The sequence below is a fragment of the Melozone crissalis genome, unplaced genomic scaffold, assembly GCF_028551555.1.
Source record: "Melozone crissalis strain CALT ecotype California unplaced genomic scaffold, PUWL_Pcris_2 ptg000027l_1, whole genome shotgun sequence".
NCBI lineage: Eukaryota > Metazoa > Chordata > Aves > Passeriformes > Passerellidae > Melozone > Melozone crissalis.
The window spans coordinates 69,953,532-69,979,564 of record NW_026535805.1 but is presented as its reverse complement, the minus strand read 5'-3'; the positions used below and the strand labels follow the sequence as shown (position 1 = coordinate 69,979,564).

Genomic DNA, 26,033 nt, shown 5'->3' with positions numbered 1-26,033 from the left:
GCAGCAGGGTGATACTTGACGAAGAGGGATTTCTTACCATCAACAACAGGTAATTAAAGAAAAACTATTAACAATGGGTGATTACGACATCAAATTATTAACAACAAATAGTTAAAACTCCAATTTAGCAGCAATTGGTTTAATCTGTTAGCTCTGCAACCTTTAAAAAAATGGACAACTTTTCTACTCATAACAAGTGACATAGCCTCAATGCTTACTTTAGTGAGATATTTTGTCTTATCCCCAAAGAGCTTAAGGAACATAATTTCTGATCCCACTGGGAAACACTCTGCATTATTGTACTCATAGGATCATAGTATATCCTGGGTCAGAGGGACTCCCCAGGATCATTGAGTCCAACTCCTGAGCCTGCACAGGGCATCCCAAGAGTCACACCATGTGCCCAAGGACATTGTCCAAATGCCCTCTGAACTCTGTCAAGCTGTGCTGTGACCACTGCACAGCTGTTCCAGTGCCCAACCACCCTCTGGGTGAAGAACCTTTTTCTGATATCCACCCTACATCTCCTCTGGCTTGGCTCCATGACATTTCCTCAAGTCCTGCCTCTGATCACAAGAGTGAAGAGATGAGTGCCTGCTCCTCCACTATCCCTCATGAGGATGTTGAAAAGAGCAGTGGGGTCTCCCCTCAATCTCCTCCAGGCTGAAGAGACCAAGCGACCTCAGCCACTCCTCAAAAGGCTTCCTCTCAAGGCCCTTCACATCCTCGTGGCCCTCCTTTTGATACTCTCAAATAGCTTGATGTCCTTTTTATATTGTGGTGACCAAATGTGGTAATTGCTAACTGCTTCCCATAGAGTGGAGATACTTGATCTTGAATTAACTCCATGCAAATTGCTGCTTGACTCCTCTACTTTGCAAAGCAAAGCCTCTTTATTTACGTAGCATTTTCATTTAATTAACAAAGAGATGGAACAAACTCTTACGGAGGGGAAAAAATTAAAAGGTCATCTTCCATCACGAGGGAATACATGAGAGAGGGAAAGAAACAAACTGGTTTCTTCCTGTTGGCCATAGGAACATCGAGCACCCTCACTGTTGCCCCGTTAGGACCTCGGGGGGGGCAATGAAGTGTCTGGAGAGCATGGACAGAACTTTTCTTCCTCTGTTGAGCATCCCTGCCACTGGAAAGGAGCCAAAGAGGGTGCTTTGAGATTCCTTCCTCAGACATCTGACACTGCGGGGACCAGCTCAGCATATGCATGTAAATTACACGGCAAAACCAGCGGGTTATTTTATGATTGAGTTAAAAATACTGTCTACTTAATTGCAGCCAGAGCTTACATTCAAAAATGCTGTCACGTTGCGAAGCCCGTTACTTCAAAACACAAGAAACACCAACTACCATCTGCCCGGGACCGTTAATGTAGGCCCGCGGCTCACCTCATTATGAGAGTCTTTAATTACATGGTCCGATATTGTTTTTCACAGGGCCCCCCGCTGCCATGGCCGGCCCGAGAGCCCTCAGGGCCCCGCTCCCCGCTCTTCCCGCTCCGCGCTCCCGTCCCGCCCGGGACCTGTTGGACGCTCCGGCCCCGATCCCCGGGCGGCACGAGCCGCTCACGAGCCGCCCCCACCGCCCGATTGGCTCTCTGCCGCCGTGACGTCATAGCGCCCCTCGGCCGCCGCCCGTGAGCCCCCCGCACCACTCTGACGTCACCGTCAGCCCACGGCCGGCGGGGGGGCGGGGCCCGCCGCCCCGCGCCCGCCCCCCGGCCCCGCCCCGCGGCTCGCAGCGGGACAGACCGGCCGGTGCCGCCCGCCGCCCCCAGCGCCGCCGCCGCCGCCAGGTAGGGCCGCGTCCCCGGCCGGGAGGGAGCGCAGCGCCGGGGCTCCCCGCCCGGAGACGGGATGTGGCGCGGCCGCCCGGGTCCGGAGGGGGATGCGGAGGACGAGGGGGGCAGGGGGCACGGCGGGCGGGGGGCGCCGCTCCGCGGGGCGCGCAACAAGTGTGGCGGCAGCGCTGGCTGTGCGCGGAGCGGAGGGGGGGGCTTGGTGCCCGGCGGGGCTGCGGCCGGGGACGGGGCCGGCAGTGGCGGGCAGGCCAGCCGGCCGGGGAAGGGAGGGGACGGGGCGGCGGAAGGGACGGGGCTCTCGCCGGGAGCGTCTTTTCGCCGGTTTTGTCAAAAGCATGATGCAATCCCGCATTGCCATGGATACTGCATCCCGGGCGGCGGCGGCGGCAGCCCTTTCCGCCGTGCGGGGCACGGGGTGGGGTGAAATAACAGAGGCAGGAAGGGAGGAGACCCCGCACCTCAGCCCCGTCCTCGGCCGTAGCTGCCTTTCCGGGGAGCTCGCGGAGGGCTCGGCGCTGCCACGGCTCCGGACAGAACCTCTGATCCGTCCTGTTCCGCTGTGCCGGGTGTGCGGGGTGTGCCGGAGTGCATCCCGCCGGCTCGGCCCGCTGAGGCGGCCGCTGGCGGCCGGGGGAGCAGCCCGGTGGAGCGGCACGGTGTCAGCGGAAGGGCTCGTCGGCCTCGGAAGGAAGGCTGTTACTTCTTCTTCCCTGAGTTCTTGCCCAGCGCCCCTAACCGCCTTGCTGGGTTAGAACTGGAGCCGCTGGAACGGTAGTTCGCGGGTCTGAGTGTGGGACAGGGCACACGCCGCGTTAAACCAGCAAAGAGCTCGGCCCTGGAGATGTGCAGTGCTTCTGAAAGGGGCCGGCCCATTTAGAAACCTGTGTGTTTAAAGCGTACCTGCCTTAGGAAGTGAGCAGAAAAGGAAGGACAGCCGACAGAAATGTGTCAGTATGTCAGATGCCTGTGCAGGGACTTTCTTAAAAACTTTATGACTTTGCTTTTATCTCTTCATCTCCTGGAAGCCCTTGGGCACCAGCAGCATTAGAAGCAGTGCCTGGGGTTATGTGAGGAATTCTCTTGGGCAGTGTGTTTTCTCCTTCTCTGCCCCGTTTGTTGCTTTTCTGCCCTCATTCCTTTCCCCTGATTCCCAGGGATGCAGCATCTGAGGATCCCGCTCCAGAGAGCTTTCCGCTATCGGTCTGTGCTGTGAGTCTGCAGACGAAAGGTCAGTTCTGCAGACCTGGGCAGGAGCGGTAGCACCTCGGCTTGCTCAGCACGGGGGCTCCTGGCACACGAGAGGCGTTTCTCGCTCCCTCCCTCCGGCAGCCGGGTGCGCTGCCCGCTCCGTGCCCCAGCCGCCGCTGAACGGCAGTGCCCTGCACGGCTCATTTGTATGCTCAGTGCTTCTGGTGCTCTCTGAGGCCGTGGGATTCTGTGCCATGGCCGAGTTCTCGCGACTGTGACAGAAAACTCCAGCAAAGAGCTCAGCCGGCTCCTAGCCGTGGCGAGGGAAAACAAGGCAGGGGCATGGCTGCGCTTGGGATGCTTCCCATCAGGAAGTCTCTATAACCGCTCTGTGCAAATGGAAACACGCCCTGCAGCTGAAACTAGAGCAGGATGAGCGTGCAGGCGTCTCCCGGGGCGGCACAGCCTTTCGCCGGAGTTTTGGGCCAGGTTGCTTCCAGGGCGAGGTTATCTCTGCCAGAGCAGCTCCTGCCAGGACTGGCAGCCGCGGCTGGAGCTATCGCCGCCGGCCGCGGCTGGGTGGAGGGCTGGCGGCTGCCAAGGTTTTGTAGATGGGGCTAGTGGTGCTGCTGCATCAGTATTAAGCTGCTAGCATAGAGGGAGGGGATTTATTTGGTTTAAGTAAGAACTTGTGAACAACGCTGAGGAGTTTTGCGATGTATTTCACTCTAAGTCCTTGCTCCTTTGGTGCAGTCACAGCCCGAGGTTTTCCTCTGCTGTTGAAATACTCCATAGCTAGAGATAAGTCCTGGTGCAGGCTCACCGCTGCTAACAGCCGCTGAAGCTGTGTCGGGGAGAGTCAGCCTGTGGCACACGTGACCGTCTGATGCTCTGTAGCAATAAAAGCTGGAATTTTTAGTATGAGTATTCATGTATTTGTCGTGCACTAGAATAGTCTGCTTTCAGAGCAGCAAGTAGGCAACGCATGTACTCTGGCGGGAGGCAGCTGTTCTTGCACAGAGGGAGGATTTTACCTGAAACTTGTATCTGCGGATAGCTGGGGTCACCTGGGTGGAGATCCCTTCCTAACTTAATGTGAATTTAGGAGCAAGTGAAAAGGACCACTGTGCTGAGTTTGCTGAAATTAAGCTTGGATTTGCTCTCAGGGATGCTTGTGCCAGCTGATATTGGTCAAGAGCACTAGAAGAGATGCCAGAATTTTGCTTGACTTTACTGAATTTTGTACAAAGCACACGTTGCATATGTAATGCATGCTGGAATCTCTTTGTGTTTTTTATTCATAAGTAGCTAAATGAATGTGTCATGTGTTCTGACTTAAGTCTCCTGTATTTTAGCATTCAAATGCAACTAGGGAGAGCAGCAGTGAAATGAATATGCAATGTGGCTTTGTCTTGCAAGCTGGCAAAGGTCTGCCTGATGGTCTCTGTGCCTCATGCTGCTTTTTAAAAAGCAGATGCACTATGTGAGTTAAGTTAGCCTTTACGTAGCAGCAGCTGATCAGATGGACTATCTTTGATTAAAACTCATGCATATTTGGTACTGAAATATAGCATCATTAATGATACTTTATGTGCTGTCTGACCAGTCTCTGGGTTTACTTATTGCAGTATTTTTAGTAAGTTGATCTTGTTCTTAAATTTCTCAGCATGAATTCTTCTTGTTACATTCTTTGTCTTTAGTATAGCCAGAATTGAAATAAAATATTTTGAATTCTTTAGTGTAATCTCTTCTTTCCATGCTGACTTTCATTTTGTATTGTTTATAAGAGGAATTAACTGAAAGATAACAGAACAAAAAAAAAAGAAAATTTGAAATAGTACTGTAGATCCATCAGGCCTCTGGACAGTTCCTTTATTTGCATTTTTTTTTTGCAACTTGCTAGGAGCAGATTTTTGAAAATATGTTTGAAGATTCAGATTTTTGGGAATGATGGTGAAATTGATAATATCTTAGGATTTCAAACTGATCTGGTGCTCAAGTCCAGCAGCCACAGATGGAGATCCCAGCCTAAGTGATCCACAGCTGCCCCTTTGCAAGCATATTCCTTCTAAGGGACATTCAGTTGCTAATTGGTTAAATGCTCTCAAGTACTGAGTTGACCTCATTCCTTTACCTTCCTCATTTTTGGGGCAGTAAACATTGCAACATCAAAAGCTTCTGTTTCTGCTGAGCTCGGTGGAAAAAAAAGATACCCAGCCAAAGCACAAGGTTAAAATACTTGTCTTCTGCCTTCTTCTGGTGGTCTCAGCAACCCTCGCTCGGTGGCAGACAAAACAGATCTCCCAGTTAATGCTGTCTGCATCCCACCTGAGAAAAATTTTGGGAGAGAAAGAGCAGTTGCCTAGAGTGCCCTGTTAAAACAGTGTCGTGCCTCTGTACTGTTGTCCCCTGTGGCCCTCTTGGACCTGGGGCTGAAAGGATGTCACCAGTGAGCACTCAGTCGTGCTGCTGCCTGCCCCGTGCAGGGCAGGAGCAGTGTGCTGGCTGTGCTGGTGAGGAGCAGTGGCTGGATGGCAGGGTGGGCTCAGAGCCATCTCAGGTGTCCCCCTGATGCCCACATGGCAGGGGACTTGGCTCTCTGGGTCTGGGTTCCCCCACAAGGGCAGGAAGCCAGAGTGCCTGTGCGCTGCTCCCTGTGACAGCTCATGCCAGGAAGGCTCTTTAGGACTGAGAAGGTCCTTTGGAGTGAATGGGCTCTTGGTGGTGTTGTTTTGGTTTTTTGGGTTTGTTTTGGTTTTTTTTGTTCAGGCCATGGAGGTTTTGTTTTCTGGCTTTGAACTAGGAGAGGCAGGGGTGCTCTTTCCTTGCTGAAGAGAAGAGCCACAAATATCTCTACCTGTTCCTTCCTGGCATGTTGTTTTATTCCTGCTGTCTTAAAGTGGATCACGAGCAAAATGTTGGCTCTTCACAGCTACAAAAGCTCCACTTAGATTTGGCAGCTCTTCCTTTAGGGTGAGAAGGCATGTATAGGTAATTATGCTGTTTACTGTAACCTCCCCTGCATAACAACTCATTCATTTTGTCTTCTTAATGTCAATCCTCTTTTGTTACCTTCTGTCATTACCATGTCCTGAATTGGTTGTGTGGGGATGAGATCTATAAAACTGTTTAGACAGGAGTACCATGGTGGCTGTTGGCCTCAGCTCTTGCAGTTTTTGTTTTTCTCCTTTTTCAGTGTACAAAATGACATTCTTCCAGGCTGCAGCATAAGCTTTGCAAAGCTGTTTTGCTGTATAATAGACTGAAGAAATTAATTCTTTCTGCATGATAGTCAGAGCACACTTCTCCTTGTGCATCCAGACACTTCAAAAAACTGACAATAATCTTTGTAATATGGTTGCTAATTTGTTTTGTGATTCTTAAATGTGGTAAAAATGCAGAGATTCCTGCAGTTTATGCACACTAGCATTGAAAATGCTTTTTCCCTTAAATGGAAGAACATACAAGGACAAATGCAAAGGATAATCAATGAATTACACAGAAGCTGGTCTGTTTAAAAACTTTTTTCCAGGTCAGATTGCTTTGCTATGACCTTTCCTAAGGCTGTTTAAATTTGGTATTGCAGCAGTACAGTTAAGACAGCATTGCTTGGGCTGACATCCCTGCAGTTCCTGAGTGCTGATTGGTAAAAGTGATTTATGGCTGGGTTTCTGAGGGCACCAAAGCCTGTTCCCATCATCCAACAGAACAGCAGTTAGGTCTTTGTTTGATGAGGGTAATGCAAACAGTGACATGAATTGATTTTTTGATTGACAAATCAAATAAATGCTGCCTTCAGTCTTATTATGGAAATAACTTGTAAAGTGGCTGTTGACTGTGTATGCATTGGGTCTCCTTATATCTATTTAATGAAATTAATCTCCTGAAATTTATTGCCTTGGTTTCTCTGTTTGTGTTTTGGCATTTAGAACATATTATCTTACAGGGCAAATAAGAGCACAAGAGCAAACTTGTCTGAAGTATGTGGTTGGTAAATACTTTCCTGCTGTATTGGATGCATTGGAGAATTATTTTCTTGGTGAAATAGTAGACTTGTGTGAAACAGGAATAAACCTTCTTACCAAGTGTAGAGATTTTACAAAAGATGTGTGCTGCTAAGTGCAATTGTCACTTCTCCATGAAGAAATGAATCATCCTACTTATGATGAGCTCAGTGCTGTGAGTTGAGCTGGCCTTGACATCCCATTGCAACTGGGTATTTTTCATGCCCTTATTAAAACTTTATTAACTGTAGAGTTCGTGCTTCATTAATGATAGCTTTGTTAATGACCAATGGCATACTGTGCAGGTAGAAATATACAGACATTTCATGAGCTTATATTTAAGCTAAAGTTGTCTGTGTTTAATTGACCTCTATGTCAAAACTTTGTATCAAACATATGCCTGCCAACTGATACGCTGTGGGCAGTGGCTAAATATGCTGACTTGCCCTAGAATTTCAGGAGATAAAATTTGCTTGTGCAATACAGCAAATGTGGAATAAACCTTTCTTCCTGCATTTTCACATTGTGCCCTGCACTTTGATCCCTGCATAACCCTCCTCTTTGAGACTCTGGGTCAGTGATTTGAGCAAAGTGACTGCTCTTCTGTTATCACTTGGAAGCACTCCTCTCCCTCTTGACCTTGAGAAAACTGTTTTTCCTCTTGCCAGCTGTCTTTGCAGTGACTGGAGGGTAATTGCTTTCTTCCTGTGCGCATGTTCAGGCTCTCTGCTTTAAAACATCTACTTGATTTCCAAAAGGAGGTAGTCTTGGTTTCAGGTAACACCCCAGCTTTTCTGTATGCCATTGGGAGTTTTTGTTTGTGTCACCTTAAGGATGTTAGCAGGGTTAGACAATAACTAACAAGTATTATTTTGCAGAATAATGTAGTTTAGTTTATTAAACCAAATACACCTCATATGTTTAGCTAGTTAATTCATAAGCAAGCAAGTTTACCAGTTTGTTGTTTTTTTTCCTCCCTCACTTTTTGCTGTTAAAAGTTTGCTGGGAAGCATTTTGGGTTAAAGCAGTATTTCTGCTGTGCCTGTGTTGCCTACAGAGCCCTTGGCAAGTGCTAGTTGTGGGAAAACACCTTCTCCCCTTAGATGCCATATGGTTAAGGTTTGGAGCAGACCACAACTTTGTGGAGAAGCAGCTCCTCTGCTGAGTTAAAATCAGCTCTTGGAAATTAATAAAAGAAATTTACATTTGCCACTACTGTATCATTGTCCCCATAGTGATCTGAAAGTAGAGGTCTAGTCCTTGAGCTGATCCTGTGTCCTCAGGTTTGGGTTCACTTGAGTCATTGAAGATTTGGGAAACTATAAGCTTTTATACCTTAATCTATGTAGGCTTCCCTTTAGATATATGCACATAATTGAATCAGAAACCTTCAGTTAACCTTTTCCTGAAGGAATATTTCTTGCCCTTGGGTTACTTTTAAAAATACTACTGTTTCAAATCATCATTTTGAGAATCATCTCCTTGCCAAACAGTAGGGAGAACCTTTGACTTAAAAAACAATAATTAAATGTTTAACCGGTTAGGAGGATGACATTCTTCAATGTTTATCATCATGCTGCCCTTTAGAAAAAGAAACTTGAGAAAACTTTCTGCATGCTGAAGTTCAAATGTCATGTTACTTCAGGGGCATGGCCTGTGTGCTTGCTGGAAATGCTCTGTGGGGCCAGTTCATTCACATGGCTGCTCACATGCTGGTGAGGAAGGGCCGCTGTTGGGGAAGGCACATCAATCTGGATTTGGCTTTGCAGGACACAATGAAAGTTGTGTTTGCATTTTATGTACGTGCTTCTGTGGGTTGCAGAACAGCAGAAGCTTATGGTGAATGTCTGATTGTGGTTTGGTGGTTCATTTTTGTTTTGCAGTATTGATGTGGAGAGTTTGCTCTTAGCGGATCACAGACCCTGTGAACTGGTGCAAACTCATCTGGTTGTCCTAAATTAGGGTCATGCATTTAACCCTTACATCTTACATTTATCCCTTGATTCACTTGGTGTGCAGTGGCATTTTGGCATGTTGTTAAGGTTTGTATTAATCTTGTGAGCATGACTTTGTGCATGCATAAAGCCTCATTAATGGGGAAAATACCTGTGTTTGTACAGCATGGTGCAGAATGTTCTTTTTTAATCAACATATGTGATATAGTGACAGAAAGTAAGCTGCCAGTCCAGTAGGCCTGGTTACTTATAGATTTTTTTCTCTGGGTCTGTAGCATGCCTAAGCAGAAAAACCTCTTTCAAAAGATTTGAGCAGGTTTTTTAATATTTTTTTGAATTCTGACATGTTTGCCACCCAGAAGGTGCAGCTTAGACCATGGCTGCCTCTGCAGCCTCTTGTTTGCTCTGGCTGTAGGAGGGGTGGGTGGGTTTGCCAGGCCTCAGCCACTGGACTCAGCCATGGGCTGGCAAGGTTTATGTGAGTGTCTCCATCACCATCTGCAAGAGCTTAAAACACAGTGTAAGGATTAGAGGAGAACACAAGTACGAGGGAACACCAGCAGTACAGGGTGGCAGATCCTTGCACAGAGATTGAGAGAGATGGCACTGTGCAGGTCAGGAAGGAGTACTGCATTTGTTTGTTCAGCTGAAAAGGAGGAGTAAAATAATAGTAATACAGGTAATCACAGAAAGGCCACTGTGTTTCAGTGTAGATCGTTGCCCTGCTAATGCATGAATTGTTGCTGCAATTTTCATTTTCTACTTTCTTATAAGTAAAAATTGTGCATGGCTGTAAGTCATTTTTAGAGTTGACGGTGTCGGACCACTTGTCATGTGAATTTAAATAGTAAAAGCTGCGTGTCCTAGTTTCATCTGGAATAATTTTCTTCTTAGTAGCTGGTACAGTGCTGTGTTTTGGGTTCAGTATGAGAATAATGTTGATGACACACTGATGTTTCAATTGTTGCTGAGCAGAGTGTACTCTAAATCAAGGACTTATCAGTGTTCCGTGGTCTACCAGTGAGCAGGTGCATAAGAAACCAGGAGGAAGCACAATTAGAACAGCTGACCCAAACTGGCCAAAGGGATATTCCACACTGCAGAATGTCATGGTCAGAGTGTAAACTGAGGGGAGTTAGCTGGGAGGCTCCAATTGCTGTTCAAGGATGGGCTGGGCATCAGTCAGTGAGTAGTGAGCAGCTGTAATGTGCATCACTTGTCTGTCTTAGGTTTTATTCCTCCCTCTCTCTCTTTATCTCCTTTTTCATTTTTATTATTGTTGTTGTTACTGTAATTGTTAATTTTAGTTAATTTATTAAACTGTTCTTAACACACAGGCTTTACCTTTTTCTGATTGTTTCCCCCATTCCATCAGGTCTGCAGAGGGGTGAGCAAGCAGCTGTGGGGTGTAATTTACCAGGTAGAGTCAAACCATGACACTCTGTCCTCTGGTTTTGCAGCCTTCATTAGGTTCCCAGTAATTTTTTCTAGAGGCCATACCCAATTCTCCACTTTTACTTGACAGGTTCCCAGAACCTCTAACTTCTTTATTCTTTTTTTAGCCCTTTCAAAACCGTCATCATCTCCCTTTGAAGCACACAAAAGCAGGCTGCAAGTCTGGTCATGCCTTGCAGAATAAAAATAATATCCTTTGGTACTTCTTTGTATTGATTTCTTGTTCCATCACCACTGCTAAGTGGCTGCATTATGGTGCAGGAAGGGACTGCTAATGTTGTTTTCAAATGCTTCTCTTTTTTTTAAAAGTCTGTCTTAATTGGCTCATACTTTCTAAATTCAGTTCTGCACTTGTTTAGATCAGAGACTCAAATCTAAACTCTCATTGAACAATTGCAGAGCTATGATGAATTTCCAGTTGTGCAGACTGAATGCTTCTTGGTTTCACAAAACACGTCAGGCTCAAACAATGCATCAGCTCAGGTATTGGTTGCATATAGCACAGTGCACTTTTCTAAGCATCTGCGGGATTAACTTTGGGTCTTAAAATATACATTTAGGAAGCTGTTAAAGTACAATTTTGCATCCTGAAGGGTGAGAAACGGAGATGTTTCTCTGTGAGAACACAGTAATGTTGCCAAATTTTAACTACACTTTACAGTGTATGAAAAACAAACCTCTTGGAGTGTTTTATTTACATCTTTTAGTGTTGTGTTGCTTTCAAAGGAGAGATGCATGGCCTTGGGAGGAGATGACCATCTTTGAACCTGCAGTGACTAAGTGGCCAGCTGCACGTGTGAAGAAGTCTAGCAGAGAAGTGATGTGGTTTTGCACCCCTCTCTTTACTTAATTTTTTGTTGCTGCACCTTTTCACACTTTTGTATGTCTGTCTGTATCTCTTTTTCAGTCTTTGGTTTTAAACTCTGACTCACCCAACACCCTGAAGGGTTGATTTGCAGAACGGAGGAGCAAGGCTGGGTTTTGCACTGAACCAATGAAGCTTAATCAGCCATTGGTGGTTCTGGCACATCCTCACTGTACAGCATCACTGCTCTTCTAAGATTCTTACCAAATTAATGTCAATCATTAACATGAGAGTAGAATATTAATGAAGGTTTTTTGGTAGTTGTTAATTTTTGTTTTTTACCCTACCCTTATTCCTCCACCACATACCAGTTCCAGTGTGGGAATATGAACTTGAGCATTTAAAACTCCCTGGTCAAGAATAACAGGTCTGTTTAATTGAAGGGTCCTTTCGCTGCTGTTTGGTTTAGAGATGACACATCTGTGTGGAGGGCTTGTATTACACAGAGATAAGAACATTGTGGAAAAATAACCTGCAACTATAGGAATGGTGTTTTGGCACTTGAAAAATTGCTTAATGAAAGAGGTTTTTGCACAAAAACATGTTTTCCTGTTAGCACACAGTAAAAATAGAGATGTGGTTGTGGTGAGATTCCAGAGGGGAAGACTTTGAGAGAGCTGCTGACATGAGTAAGCAATTTAATTGCCTGAAACATTATTGTGTATCCTACACAGTCTGTACAAAACATGTATGAAATAGGTACACTCAGAATAGTACTCAGAGTGTATTCAGGGTTTACTTGCTGAGCAACTTCTAATATGTTGACATTTTTATAATTAATGTGTAGAGTCTTAATATAGAGGCTAAAAAGCACGTCTTTTGCCCACAGTTTAAAGAGTTGCTTTACAAGTGTTGGTGATGAAACACTACTTGATTCTGTCCTTTCGCTCCTGGCAGAACATGAGCACTTACACACTGTAAGTTAGGTTTTCACTTTGCTGCAGTCAGCATTGTTTCCTATGTGTAAATCACCAATTGCACAGCAATGTGTTTTTGTCATCTAACAAATTTAATAATAAGCTTTGGGCATCAAGTGAAAAACACTTGGTATTATCAGAAAGTTAAACTTCCAACTGAAATTTAGTCTTGGGTTCCTGTGTTCAAGATGTGTCTGAAATCATTGGTAGGGTTGTGGTTTGCTGTTTCTTACAGCACAACATGTTTCTTAGGGTATAACACACAAAGCTGCGAAATAGGGGAGATTCTTCCCCTCTGTCCTCAAGCCCCTCAGGCCAGGGTGTAGCAAGAGGTTTTCGTCATATCCACGGTCTGCTTAGCTTTTTATTTCAGTCTTTTTCTGTGTATTTATTTTCATTAGCACCATTTCTGTTGGAATACTTTAGCTGTGATTGAATAAAACATTCAAGTTGGTTCTTCATGTGTTTGCTCTCTTGATGGTTACCTTGTTCCCCCTTCCCTTGCCCAGCCTGCCTTGAGACCATCCTTAGCCCTACAGTTATCAAGACAGAAACAGGCTAACACATCCTAAAATCTGTCTCTTTCATAGTTTGAACATATCAAGGTTGGGATTTTTTTTGGTGTTTGCTTTTTACAGTGCAATAATCTGTCAGTTCATGCTGCTACAATTATAATTAAGAAATCTTCTAAGCTAGCTCTGCCTGACATATCCTTTTGTTACTTTGTGCTTTCTTTTTTCTGCAAATTTTGTACTTTCCGCTAGAACCATTCCTCTATGTAAAATGTTGGTTGTGCAATGCATTTTATTTTGGCCTCCTCTTAATAGCATTTTAGAGTTCTGCATTAGATGTTCTACATCTTGCATTGTCTGTTTCATTTGTCTTTCTTGCTGCTGTGGTTCCTTGCTGGGTGCAGTGTGTTGGCTGTGCTCATCTTCAGCCATGTAAGACCTCTTCATCACCCACATGTTCTCACCATGCTGCTGCTTCTCCTGCAGTAAATCTGCAGTGGGATGGACCCAGCTGGGAGCTGATCTTCTTGCTTGGTTGGTTTCTTTGGGGCTACTTCAGTTTTTCAGGTTCCTTCCACCAAGACCTGGTAGAGAGTAGGGAAGGAATGAAAGCAGCCTTGCAGCTGTGTCACATCTGTTCTTGTGTGTTCCTTGTTCCTGCACACGCCCTGGGTATGGCAGTGTGGATGGTTATGTGGTTATGGTTGGTTATAGATGGACCAGGCTGAATGGAGAAGGCAGAGCAAGGATCAGGTGATGTGATCACTCTGGGCCTGAGGGCTGCTGATGGGCATGAGCTGGCATCACAAGTGGATGGATGGAGATGCTTATCTTTAGGAGAGTGAGTTGCTGAAGATGGTGTTTAAGAGGCTTTGCACACATTGTGAGGCAGAGGAGGCACGTCTGGGGCCCCCTTTTCCAGGGGATTGCTGCCCTGCAGAGAATGGGATAGCTGCAGGGTTGGGAAGGAAACCTGTCACCTGCTGTTTGGCTGGATATTGCTTTGTCCCTGTATTTAAAGCAGATACATTACATCAAGTTACAGTGCTGACCCTGCTGTTGTACCAGTGCTTGTGAAAGTAGGAAGCAAATTAAGCAAAACCTTCTGCATCTTGGTGCTGGAGCTGGGGGCTCAGTTTAGCTGTGTTCTTCCTTGGAACAGACTTTAATGGCAGCAGGGTTTCACTGCACCAAGAATTTGATACCTCTTATTGAAAGAAAAGAGTGGCTAAACTTTGGAGGAAAGGTACCTTTTCCTAGAATTCCCTGCCTGACTTCTGCAAGTAACTGAAGCCTTTATATTATGAGTTTGCAGAAAACATTTTGGAAGTTGTCAGATATGTGGAGTTTTTTTCCTCCAATAGTCTATTTAAAGTTCATAGAAAGAGCAAGTGATAAGATCACACACAGCTGTACCATTACAGAATTTCCTTTTAATTGGTTGGCTGGTCTTTCTACCCTTAAAACAAATAATAAAATATAAGAAACCGCAGTACTTGCCTCCTGGAGCAGGGTCTTTTGATGAGGTAACATTTCAGAAAGTGCTGCCAAAATCAAACAAAGGAAATGTGCAGGTACCAGTGCTTTATTTTCTAACTACTCCAGGAGTCAGTTTCATGTGGCCCTTTGTTACAGCAATGATTTGGTACCCCAAAAATTCTCAGCAGAACTTGGTTTGACATGGGTCTGGTACAGGCAAGGATGTTCAGCTCCTCAGGACTCACCAGGCTTTGCAGTCCTGAGCTTCTATAACCGAAATGCCATCAGCTGGCTGCATGGCTTTGGCAACAATAGCAATTTACAGATGTGTGAAGTGTTGTACCACAAGGGAAAGGTATGGGGGAACGATCTGACAAATGCACCTGCAAGAAATCTCCTGACTCTTTGCTTTCTGTCCCTATGCTGGGACATGTCATCACTTTCAGTACTCCTTCTGCAACCTCGGCAGGAACAAGGTCAAAAACTTGCTTTCTATAGTGTTAGCACCTTTTTCCTTTAGAAAGGCAGTTAGATCTTAAAGGTAGTTGATTTTCTGAATAATGAGCTTTTTTCCTTTTTATTTACTGTTTTGAAAGCAAGGGGTTTAACAGGGCATATAATGGTGAGGATTCTGTTCTGAGCAGTACAATACCATGGCACAACACTTGTACCTAAAGTAATTTTTTTCTTTTTTTACTTCTCAGAATGATGGGTAAAGGAGGATTTTTTTTTTGGTTCCTTTTATTTAAAGTTAGCTGTCATTCATACCTGCCTGACCTCTGTTAGTACTGTTTACTTATGTATGATGGTGCAGTCTGGCATGATTGTTCAGCATCTTAAAACGAAGGCACCAAGTATTGGTACAGCTGTAGCCACACAGGGTCTCACAGGTGTGCAGCCAGAACATAGGAAAGTTTTAAGATTGACTTCTCATAGCATGGGTGACTGTATAAAGAAATGGGGTGTATTTATATTGCCAGTATGCATACTTTCTAATTTTAGGTAAAGTTGCAGAAATTAATTTGAGGAGTGAAACTACTTCAGTGTATTGCACGCAATTTTGTGTGCTGGGGCTCTCCAGAGAATTTCACTTCTCCCACAGCACTCCAGGTACGACCCCACAAGCATTGGAAATAGAGTAAGCACATAAATAAATACTTAACATAGTGTAGCTTGCCTAAGGGTGACTTGTTTGTGTGCTTTTTCAGTGTGATCTGGTTTCCAAAACACAAGTGGTCCTCTGAAAGGTGTCAGTTACCCACCTGAACACAGGGGTTGTAGTTTCACATCTTAGCAGGGCATCTTAATTCAGGTTTTATGTGCACTCTTATCCCTGTACAAGTCAGATTTGCATGGTGTAGCATTACCTTTGTGACTGTCATGCTCAGCTTTCATGGTCTTCTAATTCCTCCACTTTTCATTGGATTGCTGTATCTAGTCAGCATGTGAACCTTAGATAACCTTTTTATAGCTAAGCTTTGTTTACAGAATAACTGCACACAGCCATTTTTTGCTTTGTACAGTATTTCACATGTGCAGGAGAATTTTAAGTACTTTTTTAAATTAGATGGCAAACTTTCATGTGTCAAGCTACTAAATGCAAAGGAGGTAACCAAGAGTTACATATCTCCATGCTTTGAGTTTCATTCTTGAGATGTCCCCTGGGTTCAGAGCTCAGTGCAGGATTTTGGCAGGAGGAAGTGGCAGGTGGATGACAAATGTTCTTGGTGTTCAGATTTGGTAGTGCAGCTGCAGGTGTTGGAGGAAATGAGGGACATGTGCATGGAAAGTCCCACTTGTCACTCTTTTTTCCTACTTGTTTTTAAATTTTATTATGCAATTATGAGGCATGGGCATTTAAAGAAAAGTTAAGTTGAAGCTTACTGTCTTGAGTACACAGTGCTCTTGAATGCAATGGTCCTGCAAGGCTGGGCTTCTCCATTTTTGGTCTTACTGACTGTAGTCTCTTTGGTTCTGTTGTTAGAAAATGCATTGTTTTGACCAAGAAGGCTCATTAAAATAGGCTTTGGGGAATGTAACCTTTTCTCCTCTGTAATCACAGAGATTACAGGAATCCCATTATTAAAGGAGAGAAAAAAATGTTCAGGCTTTCTTGCAGGTGGCTTTTGAATGAAAGATATGAAGCCAGAAATGAAAGGTAAAATCCTTATGGCAGGCTGGACTTAGCTTTTTTCCCTTCATCTTCTCAGCTCTCTTTAGCTTCCCAGGCCTCCTGAGGCTAATTTTCAATTGTGAGTTGCAGTTATCACAGAATAAGCTGAGGTGAAACTGACCCACAAGGATCATGAAGTCCAACTCCTGGCCCTGCACAGCACCATCCCCAGGAGTCACACCCAGTACCCGAGAGCATTGTCCAGACACTTCTCAAACTCTGTCAGGCTGTGCTGTGCCCACTGCCCTGGGGAGCTGTTCCAGTGCCCACCCACCCTCTGGGTGAGGAACCTTTTCCTAATATCCAACCTACATCTCCCGTGGCACAGCTTCAGGCCATTCCCTCTGTTCCTGTCACTGTCACCACAGAGCAGAGATCAGTGCCTGCCCCTCCTCCTCCCCTCACAAGGAGCTGTAACTGCAGTGAGGTCTCCCCTCAGTCTCCTCCAGGCTGAACAGACCCAGTGCCTCAGCTGCTCCTCATACAGCCTCTTCTCAAGGCCCTTCACCATCTTGGTTGCCCTCCTTTGGAAGCTCTCAAATAGTTAAAATATCTTTTATATAGTGTGGCACTCAAAACTGCCCCCAGGGCTCAAGGTGAGGCTGCCCAATGCAGAGCAGAGCAGGACAATCCCCTCCCTTGCCTGGCTGGTGGTGCTGTCCCTGATGCCCCCCAGGACAGGATTGGCCCTCCTGGCTGCCAGGGCACTGCTCACTCAGACTCAACTGGTCATCAGCCAGGACCTCCAAGTTCTCAATTACAATGCAAGCACAGCTTTTGTAAAAAGATGGAGCTTCAGGTTCAAAAAGTAGCTGCTAATAAACACTGCCCATAGTGCTTTGGGAGGGGGGCTTTGAGCTCAGCTATCTAGCAGATGCTGTGCTTTGGCTTTTCTTACAAAAAGTCAACCTTGCTGCTCTTGTGCCATGTACATATTCCCCCTATTTCATCTAACCTAGTTTGTTACAGACACTCTCTTCTGTTTAACTCTTCTGTTTTCACTTTCCTTTTTTTTACATAAAAAGGAAGCAGTTCTTAAACCCTAGGCAGAAGTTCTCTGCAGTGTCATTGCTGTATATTACAATTCCAGCAGTTGAAATAAACCTGCATGCTTTGCCTTTCCTTCCTCCACATTTTATTTCTGTAGATGCTCCTTCAGTCCTGGCTGTGTTGCTGTCACAGCACGGGCTGTAAGCTGGCAGCAGTGAGGAGGTTTCCAGGATCCCAGTGCTGGGGTATGGGCACAGGGTGCAGGGACAGGATTTACCCCCTGGACACTTCATAGCAGGAAAATGCATCCTCTTGTGAAAACCACAGTGCTGAGTGATGCCAGATCTGCTGCTGCTCAGGGGGCTCTGCAGCACGAAACGTCCTTGTTTGTAGAAGGATGCTGGATACATCCTTCTGGCATGTAGAGGCAGTCATGAACCATTTTTCTCTGATTCTTAACACTTCCATGAGTGTGTTTGGGTGCTTGTTTCTAACTTGCTCTTCCTGATTGACCATCACCCTTGGTGTTTTCCCTCTGTCTGAAGTCATCCCATGCCACATCAAGAGCTGTTGGGTGCAAGGGGATGAATTTCATGTGTTCTAATCCTAGGACAGTCAAATCCTAATTTGAGCTATTTTAGATCTGCTGAAGGTGTAAATAAAATTGCAAGAACCTATAATTTCTATTAACTTGCCTATCTGAAGATCATTAGATTCTGATTTCATCAGGTATTGTGTACTGAGTGCAATTAGTTATTCTGTTTTGCAGTATTCTTTCTTGTATTTCTTTCTGTTCTGTAAAATACTTTCTTACCACATCTCTCTTTATGTAATAAGGTAACTATTACTGAAGGATTTGAGGGAATGGAATGACAGGAGAAGTAATGTCATGAAATCACATATATATATATATAAAATATATATATATATGTAATATATATACATGTAATTTCATGATATAATTTCTCCTATATATTACCCCCTATATACACCCCTTCCCAAAGTCTTTCTTTAAACCGTGTATTTTCAAATGGTTTGAAATCCCACTGAGGTTAAACTGTTTGAAACTAACTTCTCTCCTTTGTCCCACATTTGTTACACTTCTCTGAATTGTATACAAATTAATGATTTCTAAACTTTCTTGTGCTGGTGCTGCTGGTGAGTGTGAAAGCTCAGCACTGTGGGTCCTGGAGGGTTTGCTGCTGATGCCAGGGGGCCAAAAATCTGAATCACATTGCTAAAGACAGAGATTCAAAATAAAGTTTAAAAATATCTTCTTGTATTTTAACAAAACTTAAGTGCAAAATCTGCAGCACCCATGCTTCACCTGGTTTGCCATAAAATAATACACCTCCACTTTCAGATCAATATGGACTATAGCTTATTCTGAAGTCCTTTCTATTGCTAACACTGAGCGTGGTTGGGCCCTACGAGGGTGTTCAGAAAAGGAAGAAAAGGGTAATCTGGAGTTGGCAGGAAGCTGAAAGGCAAAGGGAACACATTCAGGGGGTGGTTAGGGCTTGGGGAATTGAAAGGAGAAACTGGGCAGCTTTGGCAATGGACAGAAAACGGTGACAGCTTTGATTAGCAGTGTTGTCTTCCAGTTCTCAAGCAGCCCAACATTTTCAATTCCAGTACGTCTACAAAAGCAAACAGCAGTGTGATCACTGGGTTTTTGGAGGAGGGATAGTTTGTACTTTTGGAGGAACAAGAGGAGTCACCTCTGCAGTGGCAGGGGCTGGGAAACATTACTTTAAAGAGAAAACACAAATCAAGATTTCCAAAAGCAAAAGCAAGTGCCTAAATTTAGGCTTCGAAGTCCTAATTTAAGAACAGAAAGTGGCTGTTTTCCAAAAAGGCTGAGCAGCCAGGCCTGACAGCACATTTCTCTCAGAAGCCAGAACAATTATTTAGATGCCTATTTTGGGGATTTTATTAGAACTCAAGTTCAGGCACTTAGCTGTGAAAACTGGGATCTGTTTCAGGGAGTTCTTGAGCAGCCGGGTGAGAGCTGGAGGATGCTTCTGAAAGGGAGCAGGCTCCCAGTGCTTTGAGCTTTCAGCTTAATTTTTATTTTTTTTTTTTTTTTTTTGCTGCTGCTGTTTGATTTGCTTAAAAAGGGTGCCATGAGATAGAAAGCAAACCTTTATACTTTTATGCGTCATCTTTACACCTGGAAAATTACTCCAAGAAGAAACTAAAGAAACACCATCAAAATGTGATGAAGAATTCTTAAATTACTTCATAGCATAAACCCTCTAGAATGCATTTTTGTGGAAAGCATAGGGGAGAATTTCCTTTGAAGGGCAGAAGCTGGTTGAAATCCTCCAGTATGTAGTAGCCATTTCCTCAGAGAGTAGTTTACATGCATTTGAAGAGCAGGCTGTCATTGCTGGTAGCCTGTATGAAACACTTTCTATAAATAAATTTTTGAAATGTATTCTACAAGAAAAGCATGTTTCTGTGTAGGCTTTAAACTGTATTTTTGATTGTTACACCAAGAAGCACCAGGGCTATCAATGCCTGGACTGAGCAGTAGGGCAGAGCTTCACATCTTCTGCCCAAATATTTGTGTGGTTGCTGGAGCATGGTGGCTGTCTCAGCTCATAGTGCCAGAAATGAACCCAGGATAACAAAAGATCCAAAAAAACCTGTCAAAATCCAGAGGATTATTGAAAATGTAGTATTATAATGATGTTGCTTAATTTGTTGGGGCAAGGTACAAGTTTACCCTTTGTTATGTTTGTGTTGCAGAATTAAAGTCCAGTAATTTTGTTTGTTAAAGCATCAGATAGGGTTTTTTTCTGGATTAGATACTTGGACTTGAAGGAGTGAAATGTCTTCCAGACTCTGATCCAATTTGCCCTGGTCAAGTGCCTTATTGCGCTGGTAGAAATTGGTGGCAGAGAGGATGATTTATTTTTCCATTGTAGAAAGGCAGGTTAGGAAAAAATAACTGATGTATATAGAGGTACGTGTTTTAAAAAGCATTGTGTGGCCCAACTGGGTGTTTTTTCCCTGACTGTAGGTACTGAATAGGGCTGTGGATGTAATCAGTCATTTTCTACAAGGCCTTTGACACAGTGCCCCACAACATCCTTCTCTATAAATTGGAGACATATGGATTTGATGGGTGGATTGTTCACTGGAAAAGCAATTGGTTGGATGACCACCTCCAGAGAGGAGTGGTCAGCGACTCTGATGGCCAGAGTGGTGTCCCTCAGGGGTCCATGGAGGGACCAGTACTGTTCAGTGTCCCCATCAGTGACATGGACAGTGGGATTGAGTGCGCCCTCAGCAAGTTTGGCAACACCAAGGTGAGGGGTGTGGTTGACCTGCCTGAGGTGCCATCCAAAGGGACCTGGACAGGCTCAAGAAGTGAGTCTTGGGAGCCACATGAGGTTCAGCAAGGCCAAGTGTGAGGTTCTGTTCCTGGGCTGGGGAAGTCCACAGCCATCAGCATGGTTTGGAGATGGAGGGATTGAGAGCAGCCCTGCTGAGAAGGTCTTGGGGGAACTGGTAGAGGAGAGCTGGCAACATGTGCTTGCAGCCCAGAAAGCCAGCTGTGTCCTGGGCTGCATCCAAAGCAGCGTGGCCAGTAGGATGAGGGAGAGATTCTGCCCTTCTGCTCTGGTGAGACCCTACCTGCAGTGCTGTATCCAGCTCTGGGGTCCTCAGCACAGGAAAGACATGGACATGTTAAAATAGATCCAGAGGAGGTTAGAGAGCTGGAGCATCTCTCCCTGTGGAGACAAGCTGAGCAAGGTGAAGCTGCTCAGCCTGGAAAAGAGAAGGCTCCAGGGAGATCTTATTGTGGCCTTCCAGTACCTAAAGGGCCTACAAGGAAAATGGGTACAAACTTTTTAATGGGGACTGTAGGGTTAGGACAAGGGACAATGGTTTTGAACTAGAAGGCAGATTTAGACTAGATGTAAGGAAGAAGTTTTTTCAGTGAGGACATTGGAGCACTGGAACAAGTTGGTCATGGAGGTGGTAGATGCCCCATGCACAAAAACTTCCAAGATTGGATGGGGCTCTGAGCACCTTGAGTGGAAGATGGTGAGGTGGTTGGACTAGATAAGCTTCAGAGGTCTCTTCCAAACCAAACCATTCCATGATTCTGCGAATAGTGTGCCTTGTTGTGGGATGACTTGTAGGTAAAGGAGCTGCTGATGTTCTCATGTGTGCGGTCAGCTGCAGAATTTGCTTACCTTACTGTCAGTATTAGGAAATAGGCCAATCACAGTGTTTCAAATGGCCACTGGTTTAATTTTTCTGGGAGTCGATGTTTCTCTGAATTGGGAAACTATTCTAATTTAAAAAGAACCCTTGTAGTTGCTGCTGTTGAAGCAGTGTTTAATGTTGTGTGGCTGTTGGCAGGAGACTTGATGCATTTTCACATGACCCCCTCTCGAACAAAAGCAGATTGTTTCCTTCTGTTTTTCTGTTACACAAATGAGTTCCTTTTGAAACAATTTCTTTTTCTGCAAATTCTGGAAATCGACACCAGGAGTAGTTTTTCCTTTGCTGTGTCTTTTACAATCTGCTATCGGATAATGCTGGCACAAAAAGCTGCTTTGGGGTACCAGCCCAAAAAAGCTGAGACCTCTGCAGGGAGCCTCCTCCTCTTGGGCAATGAGTTTTTCTTTCAGTTTTATGGAGGACTTCAATGTGGACTTTCATTTCTTGCTGTCTTTACTATAGCTAGGCAGAGTTTGTTTCTGGTTTCTAACTTGTTTGATTTACATGTATGCATTTTTAGTGTACATAAATGTAGCTATGTATGTAGCAAGTCACTTCTGGCATGAGCTTTTTTGTATTTTTTAGTATAACAAACCTTTGGTTTTGTACTAGTCTCTGCCATCTGAAACCTTTGCCTGTGAGAAGCAAGGTTAAAGTCAGATGCAGATTATTGGCTGATGCAGTGCTGCATAACTAAGCCAATTAGTACTGGATCAAAAGAGCAACAAATTGTTTAAGTGGGGATCTCAAACAACAAAATGAATCATCCAGCAGGGAGTGGGTTCGTGGCAATATTTAATAGCTGACAAATGAAAAAAAATGATGGGATGATAAAAAAGGTGCTTTCTCTAAATATCTTTTGTTCTCCTTGTAATTATATATTCATTTCTCACAGTCTTCCTGATGTTTGTGCTTCTGGTGACACAAGTTATGTTTCCTTATTCGTGGGACACCAGTGTGCCAGTGGTGTGGCCATTCACACAAGTGCTCATAGTACCATAGCTGGTGACGTGACATAATCCCAAAAATGCACTTTATTCTGAAGTGTTTGCTTTCTTGGGCTGGGCTTGCTAAGTCAGAAAATAAAACCAGTACGAATTAGGGCTGCAAAACACTTTTAACACTTGTGGGAATTTCAATCAAGCCCTTTTGTTTGTGCCTGCTGACCAGATTCCAGTAATGTTCCCGTGGCTTTCTGTAGTCCCAAGCACTGTGACATGGAAGTGAAAGTCTCTTCAGTGTGTCTCTGTGGGCCCTGCAGGGCACGGTGGGTGGAGGTGCAGGCAGGAGTGCCCAGGGAGCTCAGGGAGGTGCTGGCCTCCTGACTGGCGCCCTCAGTGGAGGGGGAGAAGACCACAGAGTGGAAATGCATGACCCAAGCCCCTTGCATTTGCTTGGTCCCATGGGAAATCAAAGCCCCTGCAGGCCTTCCAGCACTGGCTCCCCGTTCCATTTGGGACTGGGGAGAAAGCATAATTTGGATCCTGCTTGGCTTTTCTTGTTGGACTTGGATGAAATTGAGGTTTCAGTTCCAGCTGACTAAAACCAGAGGATATATGATTCATTTAATTTGCATAAATCAGAAATCCCCTAGAGATGGGATTTGCACAGGTAGAAGGGAGATATTTATTTTGGTGGAACTAAAAAAAAAATAATATACCAACTTTTTTTTCTTAACAAGTACATATAAGCTTGTGTAATTGTTTTGGTTGGTGCTGTGGTATACTGACAGCTTGTGTTGCTGATGTTATTTTCTCATAGCTAAAAATTGTTCTTAATATTAGTATTAGTATAGAAACACCACAAAGCGAATACCATTCTATTAGAAGTGGATAAAATTTTATTAGTGAAGGTACAGTACAGTTCTGGATAGAAAAGAAGAAATTGTGAGAATTGGGGGTTTGGTTTTTTGGTTTGGTGTTTTGGTGGTTATTTTTTGTTTGTTTTTTCTTAATCAAAAAGAAAATTACTTCCTCTTGAGAACAGCTTTGTGCACAGTTGTCCCTGCTTGTGGCCAGTGTTGCTGCTTCTCTCCTGCTTTAGCCATAGTGAGGTACCACAACGTGGGTGCCTCCATGTACAGACCAGGTGCTACCCACAAACAGTGGCTGTGTGAGGGCCTGACAGGTGACATTTGAATCACTCTACTGATGTTGGATGAATTTTACCTGGTAATGTCGTAGCAGCAAGCAGTTTCTGGAACTGGAGATGCTCATGTCAGGAGATGCTGTAATTTCTCCCTGGACTCTGTAGCCCTCTCTCACTGGTGACTGTTGATCTCTTGGTTTTACGGGCTGTTAATCAGAGCTGTAATCAGTCACCTATCTGCAGGTGATAGCAGAGCCACTCTTTATTTTATTCCTCCTTCTCTCCTCTTCCCTAGCTAGCCTTGCTAGTTGTTTGAGACTCTTTGTTAAAATAGCTTCATAGTCTTTATCTGAAAATTTCAATGTTGCTGGCTTTCTCAAAGTCCAGTCCTCCTCCTCATTGAGGGATCTTTCAAGATACTGGTTTTTATTTACGTGTACAAAATACAGAACTAGAAAGAACTTCAGGTTAATCTGAGCTCATTATTTTAAGCTTCTGTGATTAATTACTTCAGTGGGAAATGTAGCTTGTACACCAATGACTCTCTGAGACTAGAATAAGCTTTATGTACTTAATATATCCTGAGAAAGTCCATTGTGTTTGCTAGAATTTTTGCATACTAGTATTTTCTTTGTTAACCCTAACAGTATGTGTTCAGATGCTGAACAGTAAACTATTTTCCTGAGCAGAAATACTAACTTTCTCCTTTTCTTTCCATTTCAGTAGGTTGTATAATGGAACTTGTGGATAAAACAATCAATAGTTACTTTGATGTTTGGCTTGGACCCAGAGGTAAGATTTCTCAAAAGCTAATAAATAAATGCATAAATAAAAATAATATAATAAATGCATAAATTAAACTGATCTTATTAGAACATAAGAAACATTTTTCCTCTAACTTGACATTGACAGGTGACTACTTTCTTTAGGATCTGCAAAGCATCAAAATGTCTGACACTGTAATTAATAAGAATGTATTCAATTCTCCTGATCTTTTGACCTGAAGAGGTCATTCTTACTGTCAGTTAAGCTCATGTTGTTTGTCTTAGTGGGTGACTTACCTCACTCAGATCTTTGCTGCTTTTTTTTTTTAATTTAATAGCTTTTATTCTAAAAAGCCACTTTAATTTGCATTTAATGAAATAAAAAATACTCTTGCCTTCATAACTAGATCTTCTCTGAAATTTTTCACTAAAAATATCTGTAGTTTTTGGGAAACACTGCTTCTTTGAAACCATTCTTTTTTGAAGAAGCTAAAGGTTTGGTAGGTTTTACCCAGGGAAAATCTCTGCAGGTGGAGAACTGCAGTCCTGGTCAGTGTGAGGAAGCCAGAGACTGTGGTACCAGGACAAGCAGTGGCCTCATGCTGCAGGCTTGGGTAGGATGGTCCAGTTCCACCTGGTTCTGGCCAGGGGGATTAAATGGCTGCATCCTGCACAGAGTGTGCAGAGCAGTGCTGCTCAGTGGCATGTGCTTTCTTCTTCTGACTGCTGCAGTAATACCTTTTCTCTGTCCCACTCAAGATCCAGTGATGGTGCCCCTTCTTCTCAGGAGAAAGTCCACAGGAGATGGAACAAGCCTCTGATTCTTCTAAGTGTGTTTTCTGTTTCCTTTATTAGTATCTCAGTGCCCTTGTTGTCTCTCTCTCCATACTAGGCCTGTTTACATCAGAACATCCAGGCTAATTTAACATACTGCATGTGCTGGCATATGGTCTCTGTTTGCTGTATGAGAAAAATCATGAACCATAAAGGTGGCAAATCCAAACAATTCCCTGCCTTGCCTACCTACTTTCCAACCTACAGCTTTAAGGCCTCCTTTCATACATTCAGGATCCATGTATGACTCCTGTAAAATTAAGTCAAGACTGTGAATGACAGCAATACTTGAATTGTTCATTCATAGTTTGGTTAACTTGGTTTCAGTACTTCAGGCTGACTTTAGTGAGAGGAGTGAGGTACTGGGCTGTTGCTGGGTGTGGACAACACAGATGTGGTTCAAAAGGATCACACTCATGTTCCGAGGAGTTCCCTAAAATTCTCTGATTGAGGGTTGTTTAAGTGCTTTCCCTGAGAAGCTGCTGCATTGCCAGCCAGACTGGTTTCTCAGGCAGGACTGACTGCTCTGTGTTCCATTGCTCATACAAGGACTCCAGAATTTAATTCTTTCTAATAGCACAAACATAAGTCTAATTGTGTTAGGATTGACTGGAAAATAATTATCAGGATCATCCACCTATAACTACAGAGGTGTCTGCTTCACTCCTAGGTTTGCTGACTAGGAAATAAGATGTGTACCATCAGGAAGGGTTGGTTTGAGAAAATAAAGGGGAGAGATTTGTTGAAACTT

The 26,033-nt window shown here is 44.2% G+C and overlaps 1 protein-coding gene across 2 annotated transcripts in view; it reads left to right on the top strand.

Annotated features, from left to right (window-relative positions):
• Positions 1-1,747: 1,747 nt before the first annotated feature.
• Positions 1,748-26,033, top strand: part of ELOVL5 (ELOVL fatty acid elongase 5) — a 39,328-nt gene continuing 15,042 nt past the window's right edge. The window contains exons 1-2 of one of the 2 annotated variants that reach the window (XM_054279635.1): positions 1,748-1,810; positions 24,408-24,476. In XM_054279635.1, the coding sequence (XP_054135610.1) occupies positions 24,419-24,476 (58 nt within the window). In that variant the 5' untranslated portion in view covers positions 1,748-1,810; positions 24,408-24,418. The remainder of the gene's footprint in view (positions 1,811-24,407; positions 24,477-26,033) is intronic. The other variant, XM_054279636.1, reaches the window with a different exon arrangement.